A 19,366-nucleotide genomic window follows, 5' to 3' on the forward strand; every position below is an offset into this window, starting at 1 on the left:
CGTAGGTAGAGGCTTGTATGGTGTAACCTGTGTCCTCTTGGCCAGTGTGGCAGGAGGACCTCTGGGCCAGCTTTGTCACTTGTCTATCAGCTGCGTGTCTCCAGACAGGGTAGCCTCTGTAAGCCTTAATTTCCTCATCCTGAAAAGGGTCATGAGAATAGTCCCTGGGTTTGGGAGGTGGGACCTGGGGATCAGGGGAAATGAGAACGTGCCTGTAAGCATTTGTTTCAGGCACACAGTAAGGACCCCATGAATGGAGTTGATGTTATCCTGCCCTTGGTTCCCGGGTCCTGAATTTGCCCCAAACTTCCACCCCCTTGGCCCACTTTCAACCTGACCCTGTGCCCCTGACTGGCTGACAAGTATGCTCTGTTTGGGAAAGAAGAAGGTGAGACTGGGCTTTGATCCTTTGCCTGGGATCTTCTCCCCTGCTACCTCCTTAGACACCCAGGGCCTCGGTGCTGGGTCCCCTCTGCCTGCTTCAGAACCCCCCTATAGCCCCAGAACCTGCGCCCCCCCACCTGCCAGACACTAGTGCAGGGGAGCAGCACAATTAACAGCACTTCTAGGGGTGCAGACACCCCCCCGAGCTTCTGAAGATGAAGCCGCCCCTGTGCGGGGACGGGGACCAGAGAGGAAGGTAGTGGCTGCGGCCAGCATGTCAGCTTCTATCCCCAGGAGCTGGCTCTGCCCGCTGGCTGGCCTGGATATGACAAACTGTTTCCCTGGGAGATCCTGGAAGTGAAGGAGGTTACTGGAAGGCCCTGGCCCCCTCCAGGCCAGAGCCGGACTGAGCTTTCCGTGAGAGCGTGCGCACTTGCTTTGCAGACAAACTGATGGAGGAGACCGAAGAGCTCTGCCTTCAGAGGGAGCAGAGAGAGGTAGGCACACGGAGGCCGAGGCCGCTCCGAATTGCTGCCCCTCCCCCGCGGCCCCTGCTCCGGGGGCCCCTTAACAGCCAAGGTGTACTGGCTTGTGTTCCTGGCATTAGGGACGCATGTAGGGGAGCAAGGCACCCAGAGAACTCTCCAGGAAATCAGACGGGCAGAGCAGGGGCACCGTGAGGTGACCGTGCTTGGGACTTGCTGTGGCTTCTTGTCAGAGAGCATTTGTTCTTGCCAGTCGCTAGAGACAAAAGTAAAAAGGGTAGGTGACCACGTTCTCGAGAAAGCCATCCCAAAATTGTATAAGCTGTATCGGTAGGTAGTGAGCTGCCGATCACCGGTGATCTTCACAGGAGGCTGGGATGGCCTCCGTAGAGGGACTTCTGCACCACGAGGGTGATTGGGTTGGATGAACTCAGGGGTTCCTTCTTCCTTTAAATGACACAACGTAAGTTCCAAAAAAGCCAAGCATTAGCCGGAGGCAGCCTGCACTGGGGAGCCGCTGAAGTCCACTTCATCTGGAATCTCCGAGCAGCATTGGGCTTTGCCTGTTTCTGAAGTGTCATCAGCACCCCTGAAAGGGCACAGTAAGGTAGGGGATAGCACGGCAGACTTGGAGCCAGGCCGCCTATGTTTGTATTTGACCTTCAACGCTTCTAGCTGTGTGACCTTGGACAAGTTACCTAACCTCTCCGGACATCAATAGTCTTTCTTTTTCTTTTAAGTTTATTTATTTATTTATTTTGAGAGAGACAGAACAAGAGCAGGGGCAGGGCAGAGAAAGAGGGAGAAAGAGAATCCCAAGCAGGCTCCACGCTGTCGGCACAGAACCCGACGCAGGGCTTAAACTCATGAACTGTGAGATCGTGACCGGAGCCAAAACCAAGAGTTGGCTGCTTAACTGACTGAGCCACCCAAGCACCCCTGAACATCAATATTCTTACATGAAAAGTGGAGACAATGGAACCCGTCTTATTAAGATGTGAAGATTAAGTGAGATGTTATATATAAAGCGCTTGGCACATAGTATGTGCTCAGTGAGTATCTGTGTTTGTTAGCGTCATAATCATGTTATTACTCATTATGGGCCCATTCTGCGTGTCATCTGCCTGAGGCCTGAAGCTGCAAAGTGCCTTTCCCATAGGAGAGCTTGATTCAGCCCACTTCTCTTCGCCCAGTCGGTTTTTTCTTGTGCCCGTAGGGCTGGACCCATCTGCCTGGGCTCAGTGCCTCCCTCTGTGACTTTTCTCTTGTGAACCACCTTTCCCAACCACCCTTCACTGGGCTCTGAGACAGGCCCTACTGTCAAGAAGCATCCTGTCCCTGCAGCACCCCAAATATCCCCAGGGCCCAGGACTGCACCTAGCCCAGGATGAGTGCTTGATAAATGTTTGTGGAATGATTCACGGAGCGAACATTTTTGATTCTTGTCATTTCACATTACATCTTGATTTGAATCTAGTAGGACGATCCGGCCTCATTTTCCCTCTTCAGACTTTTACCAGATCTTCTTGCCCGTGTATTCTCCCAGCTGGACTTCAGACTCATTTCGTCATTTGACGCCAACAGGAAAAACCAAACCCAAACAAACAAGAAACACACCCCCAAAGCCATGGAGGCTTTGCGTTAGGATTCCATGGATTTGAGGCTTGGCGTGGTGACGGCACTGAGCCTTCTCCCAGCCGTGCCGTCTGGGCGTCCGTGCCTCCACGCTCTCATCTGGGTCCTGCATTAGAGTCTTGGCATTTTCTTCACACGGTTCTGCCATTTTAACAAGGGAGCCTTCTGGTGGCTTGTCAGCAACCTGAAGACAGGTAATTGAGGAAGCCAGGGGGTGGGATGGAGTGACAGACACAGCCACCGGCAGGGAGAGAGACAGACTTATCCATCAGAGAGGCTAAATCTGGGGCAGCAGTCAGCTGGAGGAAAATTTAGACACTCTATCTAGGTCTTTAGCCAGGAAATGAGGCCAGTGGAGACCCACTGCACGCAGGCCTCACTTAAAGCCGTAGCACATTGAAGGAGCGAGGCCTGTCAGCTGTGAGCTCCCTGGTCTGGTGCTACAAGATCTGAGCGAGACTTACTTGGGCCCAGCTGATCCCCCGTGAAGGCTGCTGTGAGCGGGCAGAAAGGGAGAGGGCCGTGCCCAGGTCCGTATTCCCGGGTCAGCTGCACGCTGCAGATCAGGAACAGAAATCACTGCTTCCCTGACTTGCTCATCCATATGATGGGTCTTCTTGTCCCCTGCATCTTTCCCATCTCCACTGCGAGGCTCAGAGGTTGTCTGGGTGCGCGTTGGGCCGCTTAGAAAGGCCTCGGGTACAACAGCCCAGTGATAACATGAAGATTCTCTGATCTTTAAGAGGCAGTCTGGCCTAAAGAAAGACTCAGGGTCTGGACCCCGGAGACTCATATTGGAGTCTCAGCTCCATCACTGACTGTGTGGCCTTGGGTAAGTTAACCTCTCTGAGCCTCAGTTGCTCTATCTGTGATGCTCTGATAAGAGTTGATGGCTGTGGCTGCCTAGTTCCTGGGTCGCTGTGAGGCTCAATGAAATCAAAGGCAGCAGAGTGCTTTGTGGACGGGCAGGGCCCATGCAGATGTGCGCTGTGCGGTGATGCGGCCCCGACCTCCTCCATGTGGAAGGAAGGACCTGGGACTCTGGAGGCATGAGCAGAGAGCACGGGGTGAGCCAGCCTGGGCTCATCTGCCCCGGGGCCAGAAGGCCATGCCCTTCCTTGAGCCCTTCCTCAAGTGTCCCTGGCTCCTTGTGACCTCATCTCTCATCCCTGGAGGAGGGCAGCCCGACTACCTTTCCTTCTCTCGCTGAACTCAGAGAGCTCAGCCTTGTATGTGGGTAGGCACCTAGGAAATCGAAATGCCCAGGGCCCATTAGGCAGGCATCTTGCCCCCCAGGCTGCTCCCGGTCAGAACATAGACCCTTGGTGTTGGGAAGAACCTGTCACTTCAAGGGGAGGCTCTTTGCTCACCTCCCTGATGGATGTTATCTTGCTTCTGTGATGGGCAACTCACGACCTCTGGCGGGATTCTTCGCCTTGTTGCTCTGTGGCTCGAAGACTCTTCCTTTCATTGAGCAGGAATCTGCCTCCTAGTGACTTCTTCCCAACCCCGTACTCCTGCAACTTAAGTCAGGCCCAGGAGTCAGAAGAACAAGCGCTAGATGGTGGAAGAGCCTTTAGCTGCAGCGGGTCCTGGCTGACCTCAACCTATGACAAGGTTGCCGCAAGCTCTCGTACCGTCTTGGCCGCAGGAACAGAAGGTTCTGGCCGCTTCAGGTTTTCAGGTCCGGCTATCATCAGTCTTCTAAGGCTCCACCTGGACATCAGTGTTAGCTAAGAGTCACACAGGGAAATCGAAAGGTAGAAAAGAAGTGAGCGACTGGAAAGAAGATTCTCTTTCTTTGTCCTCATCCATGTGTAGCTTTTTTATTATTGTTAATGGTAGAAATCATGCTCTTTGCAGAACACCTGGAAAACAAACTTTATTCTTAATCCCACAATTGACACAACTGCTGCCAACATTTTGGTGTTTTTCTTCAGTCTTTAGAGAAATATATATATATATTTCTCTATGTATATTCTTATATATATATTTTTTATTTTTGTGTTTATTTTTGAGAGAGAGAGACAGAGCACAAGCAGGGGAGGGGCAGAGGGAGAGAGACAGACAGACAGACAGACAGAATCCGAAGCAGGCTCCAGGCTCTGAGCTGTCAGCACAGAGCCCGATGCGGGGCTTGAACTCACAAACCGCAAGATCATGACCTGAGCCGAAGTCGGCCGCTTAACCGACTGAGCCACCCAGGTGCCCCTATATTTTAAACAAAATAGGATCACAGCAGATATTCCATTTTATGGCCTGCTTTTTCATTATACCTTCATTAACATTTGTACCTTCAGCAATTTTTCATGTCATTCAACATTCTTTGAAAACGTCAGTTTTGATGACCACGTACTGATACATCCTACGTGATGTTTCATTTAACTCACCTTCTGTTTTTGGACATCTAGGCTGTTTTCTTCTTCTTATTATTATTATTTTATTTGTATAAGTTTATTTCTTTATTTTCAGAGAGAGAAAGCACAAGTGGGGAGGTACAGAGAGAGAGGGAGAGAGAGAGAATCCCAAGCAGACTCTGCATTGTCAGCATAGAGCCCGATGTGGGGCTCAAACCCACAAACCGTGATATCATGACCTCAGCTGAAGTCAGATACTTTACTGACTGAGCCAGCCAGGCGCCCCTAGGCTGTCTTCACTATTATAAATTATGCCACAGTGAGCACCTCTGCACACATGAATCGTGGCCTACTATCTAATTGTTTAGGAGAGGTTCCTTCCTATGGGCAAAATCACGGAGTCTGGGAAAGAACTTTTAAGACTCCTGATGTATATTGACAAATTTCTTTCCAGAAATTTTGTACCAGTTTTCACTCTCAGCCACAGTGTGTGGACATTTCCATCTCGCTCTACCCCACTGCCCGTGTTTGAGTCCCTCCATCACCGACTAGCTACAGCGTGGGGAAGAGGGATGAAGACATGTGTAACTTTGAGCAAGTTCCTCGACCCTTATGTACCTCTGCTTTTCTCATCTATAAAATGAGGACAAAAATATTATCCACTTTCAGAGGTGTTGTAAGGATTACATGAATTAATACATGTAAAGTACTTAGAACAGGAAACTCACAGCGAGTGCTATCATTGTCATTATCATCATATGCCAAATCTGTTTCAGGATTCTCTTTTCCATTCCTTTGAATTGCTGTCTATTCTTGAATAGATACTACACAGCTTCAATTTATAATACTATCTATCGTTTATTAAGCACTTATTATGCGGCAGACAGTTTGCGTGGATTAGCCCAGGTTACCCTCCCATGAACCCTACAAGGTGGTATTGCCCATCCCAGAGAGTACCCCCCCATACCCCTTCTTCTTCCTGCATTGGATCCAGAGGCCATCTAGACCACACCCCCGGTTTCATTTACTATGTACGTGCAAATGTCTCCCCCTTGACAGGTGCAGTCCCTTCTCTCTGCTGAGCTCCAGCCCCTTCTATCCAACCGTTGGCTTCACATCTCCAGCCAATGTCTCAAAGGTACTGCCAACTTAACACGTCCAAGGCCACTTATGATCTTCCCCAGCAGAGCTGATGGTCTAGCGCTCCCTATCTCAGGGAATTCACCTCCTCCCATTGTTTGTGCAGATTGGAAACCTGAGAGTTGTGCCTCATCCTGTCCTCCCCATCTCACCCTTTCCCACTCCACTCCCAAGTTCTGCTAGCTACCCCCAAATCTCTAGAAGCTGTCTGGCCACTTCTCTCCATCTCACCGCCTCGCTCAAGTTCACACTACTATTAGGTCTTGCTGAACTAATGCAGTGGCTTCCCCCCACCCCCCGCCGGGTTCCCTGTATCCCTCCTGGCCCCTTTTCATCCTTTTTCTCCTCGCTGCAGCTGGAGTCATTGTTTCAAATGGAAATCAGATTGCGGATTGCGTTGTGTCTTCTTCCCCTACTTTCTGCTCAAAACCTTCATTGTTTGTTCTGACTCAGGAAAACCACAAAATCCTCAGCATAGCCCAAGGCGCTGTGTGGTCAAGCTTCCCTCCTGCTGTTCACCCTCACTGTGGGCCCAGCGGTGTGGGAATGTCTTGGTTCTTTCAGGTTCTGCAGGTTTCTGAAGGGCCTTTGCACATACTGATCCTTGTTCCTGGAATGCTGTTTCCTCTTCCTGCTATTTATGCACCTTCACATGTTGGCTCAAAAATCTGCTCCCCACCCCCCCCCCCCAACCACCAATCATTCCCTACTTCTTGTCCAAGACAGCTTTACAAAGAACCGTGTTCCCATCCTGCACTTCACATACCTTGGTTTGTAATGATACTCTCGTGTGTGATTATTTTATTAGTTTTTGATTCTTGCACTGAGCTGTAAGCTCCATGAGAACTGAGACGTGTCTGGGTTTGCTCATTCTCACATCCTCAATGCAGAGCCTGGCAGGTCCTTGGTGCCTATTAAACACTCAATAACTATGTGTGGCATGCGTGAATGAATGAAACTATTTTTTAAAAATCCCATTGGGGTTTTTATTGGGATCACATGAGCCTGTAAATTAATTGGGAAGAACCTCCACTGTATTTAGTCTTCCCAATCATTGAGGAGCCTGCATTCTTTTCAAAAGCATAATTGCTTTTATTGGGAACTTAGAAATAATGCAGTGAAGCATGATGAACAGGGATTATTTGGCTTGGAGGAGACTTGGGGACAGAAAACTGTCCCCAACACATGAAGGGAAAAAGGATCAGTCTTGTTCTGTGGCTCCAAGGGCAGAAGGTCAGCCCACTGACGGAAGTTATAAGGAGGCAGATTTGGGCTCAGATGGAACAGGTGGATGAAACGGGCCGACCCCTCCCCTAGGTGGGACACTCAGGGTGTCCAGAAGGTGGCTGTGTCCTTGGCTTTGCCGGTCGTCTGTTTTGCTAAGAGCTGTTCACTGGCTCTTACTTTGCTGGCTAGGGGTATTCAGTCTTCGTGGCTGAGGAGAAGAGCTTAAGGGGACACTGTGACCAAGGACAGCAAGTTCCAGGCAGGAAGGCAGCTGCCGAAGGGAGAGTCTGTGCAAAGGACGGAGGTGGCTACAGGGGTTTTGAAGGGAAGTTTTGCTCCATAAATGAGATTCAGCCCTCTCATCTGAGCCCCACAAAACTTTCGGCAAAATCTGCGGTCCTTCATCCATGTTTTGGTCTTTGTAGCTTTCAGAGAGGGCTCATCTGAGGTCGGACCCGGAAGGAAGAGTTTTGATCAGGTTGTTCTGGAATGAAATGGGCTGTCTTAAGAGAGGGTGAATTCCCCGTCATGACAGCCATTCAGGCAGAGCCCAGGCCATCTCTTGGCAGGAAAACTGATCCCAGGATTCAAGTGTCTGATGAAGACTGAAGTGCTTTCAGGCCCCTTTGACCATAGACGGCTCTGATTCATGGATGTCTGTTCTCTTACTGCCACACAGCATATGTGTTGCCCAGACACATGCAGTTATTGACTTAGGTGGGAAAAGCATTTCATCACACATACCTGGGCCCCACATGGGGAGGAAGGAGAGGAAAAGCCAATTGATTGTTTTGTCATGTTATTTTTAGGAGCGTCAGTTTCGTTATCTGGTTCTTGGAGGCATAGCAAGGGCCTGCTGGCACCTGAGGTGCTGGGAATAATATCCTCCCACAGTGTGTAATGTGGAGGAGCAAAGCAGGTGTCACAAAAATGCTGCCAGCTAAGCTTCGCCTGAAGGGTGCCCTGCGACCCCAGCTGCCATTGCAGCCCAGGAAAACGGGACCCTCGGAGAGCACATACCTGTGCTTACCAGCCCTCCTGACAAGACTAGTCTGGCCCTGGGGCCCCGCCCTGGGCTTTCTGGCTCTCCTGTTCCCTTAGGGCTGAGTATAAGGGAAGCTGCAGGCACCTAGGCTGGCTGCTTCCTAGAGCCTTGAGAATAAAGTTTTCTGATTATTTGGGTCGGGACTGGCTTTTCTTTGCCACCTTTGACAGATGTCACTCTAGGGATCTTTTTGTTTTTTAATTTTTTTTTAACGTTTATTTTTGAGACAGAGACAAAGCATGAACGGGGGAGGGTCAGAGAGAGAGGAAGACACAGAATCTGAAACGGGCTCCAGGCTCCGAGCTGTCAGCACAGAGCCTGATGCGGGGCTCGAACTCACGGACCGTGAGATCATGACCCGGGCCGAAGTCAGACGCTTGCTTAACCGACTGAGCCACCCAGGCACCCCATAGGAATCTTTAATGGAAATACACACCCACCACGTTTTCCTCCAGGGCTTGAGAGCCAGCCAGCCTACCTGAGGGGGTTCGTGACTGGAGTTGCCCAGCAGAGTAGACACCTAGAATTACCATCACCTCCAGGCACAGGCCATGGTGTTGAGCATGCTCAGTGTGTTTGAGAAGGCCACGCCCATCGCAGACTGGGGATTTGTTGAGACTGTGTGTCGACTAGTGGGACCAGGGCTCCTTAGGACTTAACTCCAAGTCTGTGCCAGCATATGGCCCAGACTGTACCGCATCACATAGGGGCCCCTGGACTAGAGGGACGCTTTCTGACCTCAGGGGCCCTTTGCTGCCCATGACTCTTCTCTTCCTCTCTGGTTCTCTTCAGGAGCTTGAGCGCCTGAACCAGGTGCTGGAGGCCGAGAAGCAGCAGTTCGAGGAGGTGGTACAGGAGCTGAAAATGGAGCAGGAGCAGATCAAAAGGTGGTGGGGGCGGGAGGAAGGTGCGCCTGGGGCAGGGCATTAGGACCCGCATTTCCCATCGGGCCTGGAGAGGTCTTGCCCAGGAGAGTCTCGTTACTTGATGGCTTGGTTTGGGTCTATCTTCCCAGTGCTCCAGGCCTCAGGGCAGCCCAGAAGGAGCTGTAGACCCCACACAAACTGGAGGTGAGGCACCTGGAGGTGAGGCACCGGCAGGTGCCGACAGGCGTCCCCCCCAAGCAACAAGCCCCTCTTGCCTCTGTCAAGCCTTCCTTACCCAGAGGCAGAGGGGAACAAGCCGGCCTGGAGGTGCTGTTAGCCAAGACCCCCCAGCGTCGCCTGCACAGTCCCGTCACGTTCTGGCTAACGATGTCCCTCGGGATCTTTAGTCCCGTGTATGCTTTGCAAACCAGTTGCACATTATAATCATACACCAGGATTAGAATCTCTGGAAAGTAGGGCCCAGAGATCTATATTTTACAAAAGCTCTTCGGGTCATTCTGATTCAGCTGATCCAGGAATTTGGAGACCAGTGCTCTGGGTGCTGTTGATGGCGGGTGGTTGTCCTCGTTGTCGGCATCCTCCTCCTCATCACTACTGATAATCAGTGTTAGCCCACAAAGGTTTTTCTTGCAGCAGCCTTATAAAAGGAAGTCAATTAGACAAGCACTTTGGGGAGGGAGAAATACTGAGGATCTTACCAAGTAAATAGCCGAGCACCTGCTTATCTCCAGAATTGTGCCAGATACTGGAATAGAGGATAAGTCCCCTTATCTTACCATGCAGGATCTTACACTCTTGTTGGGAAAATCAGACTAACACCCAGGAAACATCCACACGATAATATATAGTCAGGTACTAGGGACCACAGTGCAGACTCCCTGTGTCCTAGGAATTAAGGTATACATGTGATCCTTGTGGGCATGAAGAGGGGTTCAACTGAGCGGGGCCTTGAAGGATGGGTAGGATTAGGAAATTGGGCAGGAGAAAAGGGAAAGGCATTTCAAGCAGGAGGAAGGGAAACCAGGGGTAAAGGCTTGAGGTGGCCCAGGCTGGTTAAGAAAGCAGCAAAGGGGTTGTCACCGCAGAGAAGGGCCTCAGCCATGCAGAGAGGGGCTGGCCTTCCAAGGCCCCCTCTGAGCCTTCTGTCCCTGCAGGGAGCTAGAACTGACTGCAAGATGCCTCAAGGGTGTGGAGCAAGAGAAGAAGGAGCTGAGGCACCTTACAGAGTCCTTGCAGCAGACGCTGGAGGTGAGGGGCCACTGGTGGGCTGGTGGGCCTGGAGGCAGGCTGCTTGGTTGGGCCACGTGATACTGTTTTTCCCCCAGAGGGTTCTCCACAAGGGGAACGGGGCCGATGGAGTGATGATCTAAAAGGTCTCTTCTCTGTGGACCAGAGAGCACGGGAGGCCTAAAGCAGGACCCATGGAAGCAAATTCAAGTTTGCCTTGCTGTGACTGTGCCCTTGGGAAATCCATCTTCTTCAGAGTTTATATCTTTATACCACATGAAGGGTTGATTAGGGTGGGCGGCGGGACCACCCACCTCTTCCTTCTTGTGGCTCATTCACTTAGCTGCTACTGCGTGAAATTGAGCATGAAGGGAAATTAACTGTATGTCACCTGCCTCTGATACCACAGCAACTGTGAGGGGGAGAGAGGCAGTGGCATGTGTCAAGGACAAAGTACAGACTGGTCCCAGCCCCTCTTCCTGGCTCCTCCTGAGTTGCCCCTCTGCACCTTGCACAAAGACACCCTGACCCCTACTCCAAACCACTGAGCTCATCTGTCCCGATGAAGCCAACCCCTTTCAGACTCAACATTTTTGCCCATGCTAGTCCTTCTTTTTTTTTTAATTTTTTAAAAATATTTATTTATTTTTGAGAGACAGAGCATGAGCAGGAGAGGGGCAGAGAGAGAGGGAGACACAGAATCCGAAGCAGGCTCCAAGCTGTCAGCACAGAGCCTGATGCAGGGCTCGAACCCACAAACCGCGAGTTCATGACCTGAGCCGAAGTTGGACACTTAACCGACTGAGCCACCCAGGCGCCCCACCATGCTATTCCTTCTACACAGAATGTTCTTTCACCTCTTCTCTGCCTGGAGAACTCATCCATCCTAGTAAGACTCAACTCCAACAGAACTGTAGCCAAGCTTCCCTGACTCTTCTAGGCAAGGTTTTGCTGTGAGCTCCAGGCTCTGGCAGCACTTTGCACATCTTGTTATGGGACACTAGGTTGTGTCTTCTAAACGGTGAACTTCGCTAGACTGTGTCTTAAGGTATCTCCCAGCCCAGCACCTAGCGGCAGCCTGGCACAGCGCTAGTGTTTACTCTGAATTCATGAATTGCCTTGAGGGCTGCAAGGGTTTCTATTCTCTCTCCACTGACTAGAGGCTTAGTCTGTGGTGCCCTTATTTGTTTCTCTTTTCAGTTCACATCATGAGAGATGGTTCTCATGGAGAGTTTCAACTCTAGAATTTCTGGGTAGTGCAAGACCCCAGCCTGATAAATGACGAGGACATCTAAATCTGTTCTAGGGCTGGCTCCTTTTGAGCGTTTTTCATATGAGCCCAACACATGCCCTCACTCAGCCCTCGGGGAATAAAGACCCCAGAAGGTCATGGTGCCCTTGGACGCCGGTTTTAGTAGGTGCCACTTCCACTGGAAGCTGCATTGAGCTCCTCCCTGAGTCCCTCTGTGGAGGAGTAACCTTGCCTCTTTGTGAGGAAGGAGATCTTGGTTTTGGCCTTTTACCTCCATGGAAGGAAGAAGATATTTGGGGTGTCTTTTTTTTTTTGGTGGATATTTTATTTTTATTTTTTTTATTTTAACTTGTTTTATTTTTTATTTTTTTAAATTTACATCCAAATTAGTGAGCATATGGTGTAACAATGATTTCAGGAATAGATTCCTTAGTGTCCCGTACCCATTTAGCCCATCCTCCCTCCCACAACCCCTCCCGTAACCTTCAGTTTGTTCTCCATGTTTATGAGTCTCTTCTGTGTTGTCCTCCTCCCTGTTTTTATATTATTTTTGTTTCCCTTCCCTTATGTTCATCTGTTTTGTCTCTTAAAGTCCTCATATGAGTGAAGTTATATGATTTTTATCTTTCTCTGACAAATTCCACTTAGCATAATACCCTGCAGTTCCATCCACGTAGTTGCAAATGGCAAGATTTCATTCTTTTTGATTGCCGATAATACTCCATTATATAGATATACCACATCTTCTTTATCCATTCATCCATCCATGGACATTTGGGCTCTTTCCATACTTTGGCTATTGTTGATAGTGCTGCTATAAACATGGGGGTGCATGTGTCCCTTCGAAACAGCACCCCTGTATCCCTTGGATAAATGTCTAGTAGTGCAATTGCTGGGTCATAGGGTAGTTCTATTTTTAGTTTTTTGAGGGCCCTCCATACTGTTTTCCAGAGTTGTTGCACCTGCTTGCATTCCACGGGTGTCTCTCTCTCTCTCTTTTTTTTTTTAATGTTTATTTCTGAGACAGAGAAAGACAGAGCATGAGTGGGGGAGGGGCAGAGAGAGGGAGACACAGAATCCAAAGCAGGCTCCAGGCTCTGAGCTGTCAGCACAGAGCCCGACGCAGGGCTCGAACTCACAGACTGCGAGATCATGACCTGAGCTGAAGCTGGATGCTCAACTGACTAAGCCACCCAGGTGCCCCCCCCCAACCCCCAACGGTGTCTCTTATAGAAGATTGAGTGATGAGGACATCCCTCCCTGAAACTGAAAGGCAGGTGAGGGCAGCCATGTTGGAAAACCTAAACTAGGTTATTTCCCTTCTTCCCTCCCCCCATCCATGCCAGGAACTCTCCATAGAGAAGAAGAAAACCCTGGCTATGCTGGAAGAGAATGAGAACCAGCTGCAGACACTGGCCAATCAGAGTGAGCAGCCCCCTCCCAATGGGGGTCTCCATAGCAACCTGAGGCAGATAGAAGAAAAGATGCAGCAGCTTTTGGAGGAGAAGCTCCTGGCTGAGAAGCGGTAAGGGGGCCTTTAACCCCTGAGTCCCGTTTTGATAACATCCCTTGAACTGCACATCCAGACTCTTGGGTTCTAGCTGGCTTTGACCAGATAGGTCACTTACTTCCTTTTGCCTAGGACTCAGTTTCCCCACCAGGCAAATGGGAAGAAAACTTTCACTACCTAGTGCCGACCTGATCATGGTCTCTTGGACTGGTATGAACCATACAGACAGACATTAGGTCGGTCTAACAATGCTTTGTGGCAGGCGGGGCAGGTCCTCCAAGTCCCTTTGCACAAATGAGGAAACTGAGCCTCCGAGGATTTGTAGGACTTTCTTGAGGTCACAGAACTAGCATGACCTGGACCCAAGACTCCAGTCTTCAGGAGGTGGCTCTCCTCGCTTAACCACACCACCCCTCGCATCCCCAGAAAGTTCTGGGTCTCGGGGTTTCTCCAGCCCGGTCTCTAGGAGGGGCTGCCCTCCCACTGGAAAGGCCCCTTGGCGAGTGAGCACTGAGCACCACTTCTGCCCGGGGCAGGATGAAGGAGAACGAAGAGCGCTCTCGGGCCCTGGAGGAGGAGCGCGAGTTCTATTCGAGCCAGTCCCAGGCGCTGCAGAACTCGCTGCAGGAGCTGACGGCAGAGAAGCAGCAGGCAGAGCGGGAGCTCAAGGTTGGCCTGGGCCTGCTGGGAGCAGCCTGTGCGGGTGGACCTTCCCTCACATCCCTTACCGGGCAGCTACCTGAATGATCTCTGCCAGCCTGACCCGCCAGGGGCAGGCGATGGAGCCACCATTTGGGGAAGCAGTGATCCTGCTGCTTGGGTGGGGGGCATCATTGGTACACACCTGCCAGGTGCAGGGACTGAGTCGAGGCCACCTGGTCAAGGGCGCAAGACACGTGGCAGGATGTGCTTAACTTTCATCCAGAAACCCCGCTTGAGCCAGGGGTGATCAGGAAAGGCTTCCAGGGAGACGGCAGCTGCCCCCCAGGACCCCACTTCTCTCTCTCAGGCTGAGGTGAAGGTCCGCATGGACCTGGAGAGGCGTCTGCGGGAGGCAGAGGGGGCCTTGCGGAGTCTGGAACAAGGGCTTAACTCCAAGGTGCGGAACAAGGAGAAGGAGGAGAGGATGCGGGCTGACGTGAGCCATCTGAAAAGTAAGCCCCGGCCCCGGGTGCCAGCCCCCAGCCCTAGGGCTCGTCCCCTGCGGGAGTGCAGGCCCCGGGGAGCCCGGAACGGGGTCTGGTGTGCATTAGGTGACCCATAGATAGGGTTGGAGTTACTTGCCCAGACCCCCGCAGCCGGCACGTCCCTGGCGCGGCTCCCTCTGGGCTGTAGCCTCCGGTGGGGGCGTGGCTCGAGGTCCCGTCCCTTTGGCAGGGGCTGTGCCGGGTGGGCGTATTTCCCACGGGGGCGGGGTCGGGGTCGGGGCGGGGCCGCGCGGCGGGCGGGAAGGACGCAGCCCGACTGCGCTCACAGGGTTCTTCGAGGAGTGCATCCGGAACGCGGAGCTGGAGGCCAAGATGCCGGTCATCATGAAGAACTCCGTCTACATCCACAAGGCGGCCACTCGCCGCATCAAGAGCTGCCGCTTCCACCGGCGCCGGTCCAGCACGTCCTGGAATGACAGTGAGTGTGGCCGTCCGCGTGCCCTCCCGGGGTGGGGGTGGTCAGAGGCCGAGGGTGACAAGGCAGGAAGGTGGGCACTGGGAAGGGCTGGTCCAGCTCAGAGGCCGGCAGTGCGGCCTGGAACTGGCTGCAGCAGCCCGCCGGACGGGGGGCTGGGGCGCGAGGGAGGCGGGCTGGGGTTGGGGCCTGGGCCCAGCCTCACGGCCACCGTCTCCCCAGTGAAGCCGTCCCAGTCTTTCATGACCTCCCAGCTGGATGCCAACAACATGGAGGAACTAAAGGAGGTGGCCAAGAGGCTCAGCCGGGACCAGCGCTTCCGAGAATCCATCTATCACATCATGGCAAACCAGCCAGGAGCGCCCTCGGTGGTTCCCCGGGGTGGAAAGTGATGGGCGCTCCCCCCCTGCCTCCCAGGTCTTTTCTCAGTGGGTAGGGGCGGGAGGAGGTGGCAGGGGGAGGTCGGACTCTATCTGGCACCTCTCTGCTCCCCTCTGCGCCCCCACCTGGGGGCCGGCCTCACCTTCATAGGACAGGGATGGCACCTCCCTCACCCCCACCCGGAAACCTACTCTTGGGTTTACATCAGGCCCAATCAGGCCCAAGTTGGGTGCTGCCTGCTTGTCACCTGGTGCTTATCTGGTGAGGCGAGGCGGGGCCTGGCCTGGCTGCACATGGAGACATTTTGGTTGGGGACTGGGGTGGGCAGGGCCCATAGCTGTCACTTGTGCCCACTCCAACTCCCTGTGATGCTGCCTCCCTGTCTTTGTGTATAAAGGATCCCCTCCCCACCTTGATACCTGCTTCCCCCTGAGGTTCCTAACCCTTTCTTTGCTTCTGAGACCCATAGACATCCCTCAGCCAAGGCCCCTTACTTTTACCACATTGTGGGGCAGGGAAGAGAGGGACCTAACACAGTGACGTGTGGGTTTGTGGCATACCACACTTGCCACGGTGTCTCCTCTCCTGAGGTTGGGCCCTGGCTGATGGGCTACCCACTCACTCCCATATCCCTCCTGCGTGTGTGCCTAGGGCCCTGGCTGGGATCTTGCAGCCAGCAGCCATTTTGAGGGCTCTCTCGGAGGACAAGGAGTAAGCTCAGGGCGTGGGACAGGGTGGCTCTGGCTCCTGCATTGTCCGCTCCTGGTTGGGTAGGAAGACAGCTGCCTCGGGCTGTGGTGGCCCTTGGCCCGTGGGATCACACGTGTCTCCCTCTGAGCCACCCCCGCTTTAGCCACCTTGCTGCCTCCTCTCCCTGCAGAGGCTTCATCCAGTGAAGCAATGTGACCCTGGAAGATGGGGGCCTGGACCTGCAATAATGCCAGTAGCCAGTGGTTGGCCCTGTGTCATCTAGGGTGAAGCTGAAACACACTGTAGGTTGTCTGTGGGGTGTGTCCCTCACCCACAGTCTGCTCTGCTCTTCTCCTCCTAGCCACATCCTCCAAAGCTGCCTAAATCCATTCGTCCCTCCAGAAAAGGAGGTCTGCCTGGGATCAGGGTGCTCATAGATGCTGGTGGTATTAAAGGCATTGATTCTCTGCTGCTTGGCAAACAGAGCGAGGTGCCCAGTCTGGAGCGGTGCACAGATGGCTGCAGGGCAAACCCCAGCAGAGGTGCTGGCCTCCCCCTCAAAATACATGCGTGTCTACTGGCCATCTAGCCCAGGCCGGCCCGGGGTGCCCTGCTCGGTGCTCAAGGCTGCCTGGTGAAGCTAAGGGAGACCCAACTCAAGTCCTGGGTGGACTGTGATGGCTTCAGCCAGTCTGTGGAATCTGGGTGGAGACAGGGACAGAGGCACTTAGAAACAATGCATCTGAAAAAGATGAGTTTAAAAAAAAAAACTTTAAACACGTAGGAACCTGCATAAACTTGGAACTCATTTATCTGACATGTATATAGGGTGGACTTTGAAATGAGGAAGATGTATAAAATCCAGATTACCATTTTATTTTTTGTTTGTAAAGGAATTAGTTTAATAATGGTTTGCTCTTGGAGAAAGACCTTTTGGAAATTTTCAAATGCATTTTTGCTCCCAGGCAGGCTATTAACCAGGAAGGCAAGTGCTGTTCCATGCACATTTACCAATCCCTAGTTTCTTTCCTACCATTTCACCCTGTACTTTCCATGCCTCGGGCAAGTCTGGGTTATTGTCAACAAACTGATCAGTCCATAAGTATTTATTTGTACCTAACACTGTAAATAGAAAAAGAGAAACATCTCTATATGAAAATATATCACAGTGGGAATTACTTATTGGAAATGTATTGATCTGATTTTTTTTTTTTTAATAAAACTTATTCCTTGGCCAATTAAATGTGTTTCCTGCAGTAGGGCTTGTAGTCTGGTCATTGCTAGAGAGATGTTGCCCCCTGCAGGCCAAACGTGGAATTGTGCAATTCCCTGTGTGTAGTCTTTTTTAATTTTTTTTTTTCAACGTTTGTTTATTTTTGGGACAGAGAGAGACAGAGCATGAACAGGGGAGGGGCAGAGAGAGAGGGAGACACAGAATCGGAAACAAGCTCCAGGCTCTGAGCCATCAGCCCAGAGCCTGACGCAGGGCTCGAACTCACGGACCGCGAGATCGTGACCTGGCTGAAGTCGGACGCTTAACCGACTGCGCCACCCAGGTGCCCCTCCCTGCGTGTAGTCTTAATAAACAAGCACGTTTCCCCTACATAGAAGGAAATAGTCCCCACTGCTGCACCTCCTGGAAGTGGACTCTTAATAATTAACTGAAAAAATCTGTCTTCCCACCCCGAGGTCCTGGCTGTTCCCATGTAACAAGGAGTATCAGCTGGATTTGGTTCTGATTTGAGCACTGACCAAAGGGAGTAGACCACATGGATGGGAATGACCTCAGGGAGACAAAGCACACCTAGTTTTATGACTTGCTGGTATTAGTATCCCCACTGGAAATTGACAGCATGCCTCCTCTGAAGAGGAGAGGTTTATGTTTTTGTTTTGTAATCATGTAAGAGAGAGCAAGAAATGGTAATGACAAGATTCTCCTCCTAGTTGGTATATTTCCTCACTGGGGATGGTTGATCTGTCATCAGGCCCAGGAGTGTCCTGGTTTGTATTGTTTCCCAGCATAATTATTAATGACTCCGCTTTCTGTTGTCCCTGATGTCCCAGTTTGTGTGCTAGTTCTGTGGTCATCCTGGTTGTAATGCTGTTCCCCAACAGTATGTTAATGGGCGGGGTAAGAGATCTGTGAAATACTCAGGTCCTGACCCACTGCCCAGCTCCCAGCTCCCAGCTCTCAGCTCCCAGCTCCCAGCTCCCAGCTTCTGAGAAGGATCTACTGCCTCTATTTGTCTCTGGAGAGATGTAACTGTTGCCTCCTCCCCACCCCACCCCCATCCTATTCCACCCACCTCACCATGACCTGGGCATCTTGTGGGTGATTCAGGTACCATCTGAGTAAAATTTGGAGCACACAGTAAATGATGATGGTGGAACTGACTTGCTCAAGTCTCAGGGAGCCAGCCTGTGTCAGATTTGGTCTAACTGGAAGATAGTCATTAAACCCACCAGACACAGGGGGCTGCTCTGGAGCCCTCAGATAAAGGCCAGCAGCCCTGGGGGATCTTCTGCTTCTGTGGTGAGCCAGGATGGGACTGCTCAGACCCCCAGGCTGCTGCAAAGGGTTCCCCAAATTCAGAAACCTTATGGCTTTGACTCTTGGGGGGGAAGCTACTGACTTCTTTTACTTCCCCTCACCCCTGGAGAGCAAGGAGCAGGGTGTGTTCTGGCTTTGCTTCTGGGTGAGACTCTGTGATCAGGCGGAGAAGGTGAGTCGAGACAGGTTGCTCAAAGGAAGAGGCTCGAGGCGCCTGGGTGGCTCAATCAGTTAAGTATCTGACTTCGGCTAGGGTCAGGATCGCAGGATATGTGAGGAGGGCGTTGGGCTCTGTGCTGACAGCTCAGAGCCTGCTTTGGATTCTGGGTCTCCCTCTCTCTCTGCCCCTCCCCTGCTCGCACTCTGTCTTAATGTTAAATAAACATCAAAAACTTATTTTATGTTAAATAAACATTAAAAAAAAATTAAAAGGCAGGAGGCTCCACCTCAGGTTCCAGGAGAATGCAGAGCCACACAGAGCCAGCTGATAGCGCATTTGGGGGCTCATTCTCTGCGCTCTGTCTTACTTCCCCGAAAGGAGGATCTAATCCTTGCCTCTAGGCTGAGGGTCCTGCTATGAACAGACTCAACCTGTCCTGTTATCCTGGCAAGAACTGTGGCTGATGGGCCTTGGAATGTCACTGACCACAGGAGAAACTTTCCTCTAGGAACTTTCCAAGGCTGCTTGCTGCGGGGGGTGGGGGTAGGGGTCTCCAATGGTGAAAGGTCAGGTCTCAGCTCTGTAGCTTTGAATAAGTCACTATTTAAAACGTTTTTAATGTGTATATATTTGTATTAGGTAGGAGAGAAATCTCACGAGGCTGCTCAGAGCCCTTGCAGTTCTCAAGCTCTACGAACTAGGAACTTGCAGCCTCAGAATCAACAGAAATATGGCTGCTGCCGCCACCAGCACTGATCACAAAAACACAGTTCGCAGGAAGGAAGGATGTTCTGGCTCATGTTGCGCTTGAT

The 19,366-nt window shown here is 51.8% G+C and overlaps 1 protein-coding gene across 1 annotated transcript in view; it reads left to right on the top strand.

Moving 5' to 3' along the window:
* The window catches only part of PLEKHD1 (pleckstrin homology and coiled-coil domain containing D1), a 31,268-nt gene extending 14,243 nt beyond the window's left edge, over window positions 1-17,025 (top strand). The window contains exons 6-13 of the mRNA XM_043556444.1: window positions 829-881; window positions 9,066-9,160; window positions 10,315-10,408; window positions 12,986-13,164; window positions 13,686-13,818; window positions 14,159-14,303; window positions 14,626-14,775; window positions 14,995-17,025. Coding sequence (XP_043412379.1) covers window positions 829-881; window positions 9,066-9,160; window positions 10,315-10,408; window positions 12,986-13,164; window positions 13,686-13,818; window positions 14,159-14,303; window positions 14,626-14,775; window positions 14,995-15,164 — 1,019 coding nt within the window. The 3' untranslated portion in view covers window positions 15,165-17,025. The remainder of the gene's footprint in view (window positions 1-828; window positions 882-9,065; window positions 9,161-10,314; window positions 10,409-12,985; window positions 13,165-13,685; window positions 13,819-14,158; window positions 14,304-14,625; window positions 14,776-14,994) is intronic.
* The last annotated feature ends 2,341 nt before the right edge of the window (window positions 17,026-19,366 follow it).

The sequence above is a fragment of the Prionailurus bengalensis genome, chromosome B3 (genome assembly GCF_016509475.1).
Source record: "Prionailurus bengalensis isolate Pbe53 chromosome B3, Fcat_Pben_1.1_paternal_pri, whole genome shotgun sequence".
In the NCBI taxonomy this organism is placed as follows: Eukaryota; Metazoa; Chordata; class Mammalia; order Carnivora; family Felidae; genus Prionailurus; species Prionailurus bengalensis.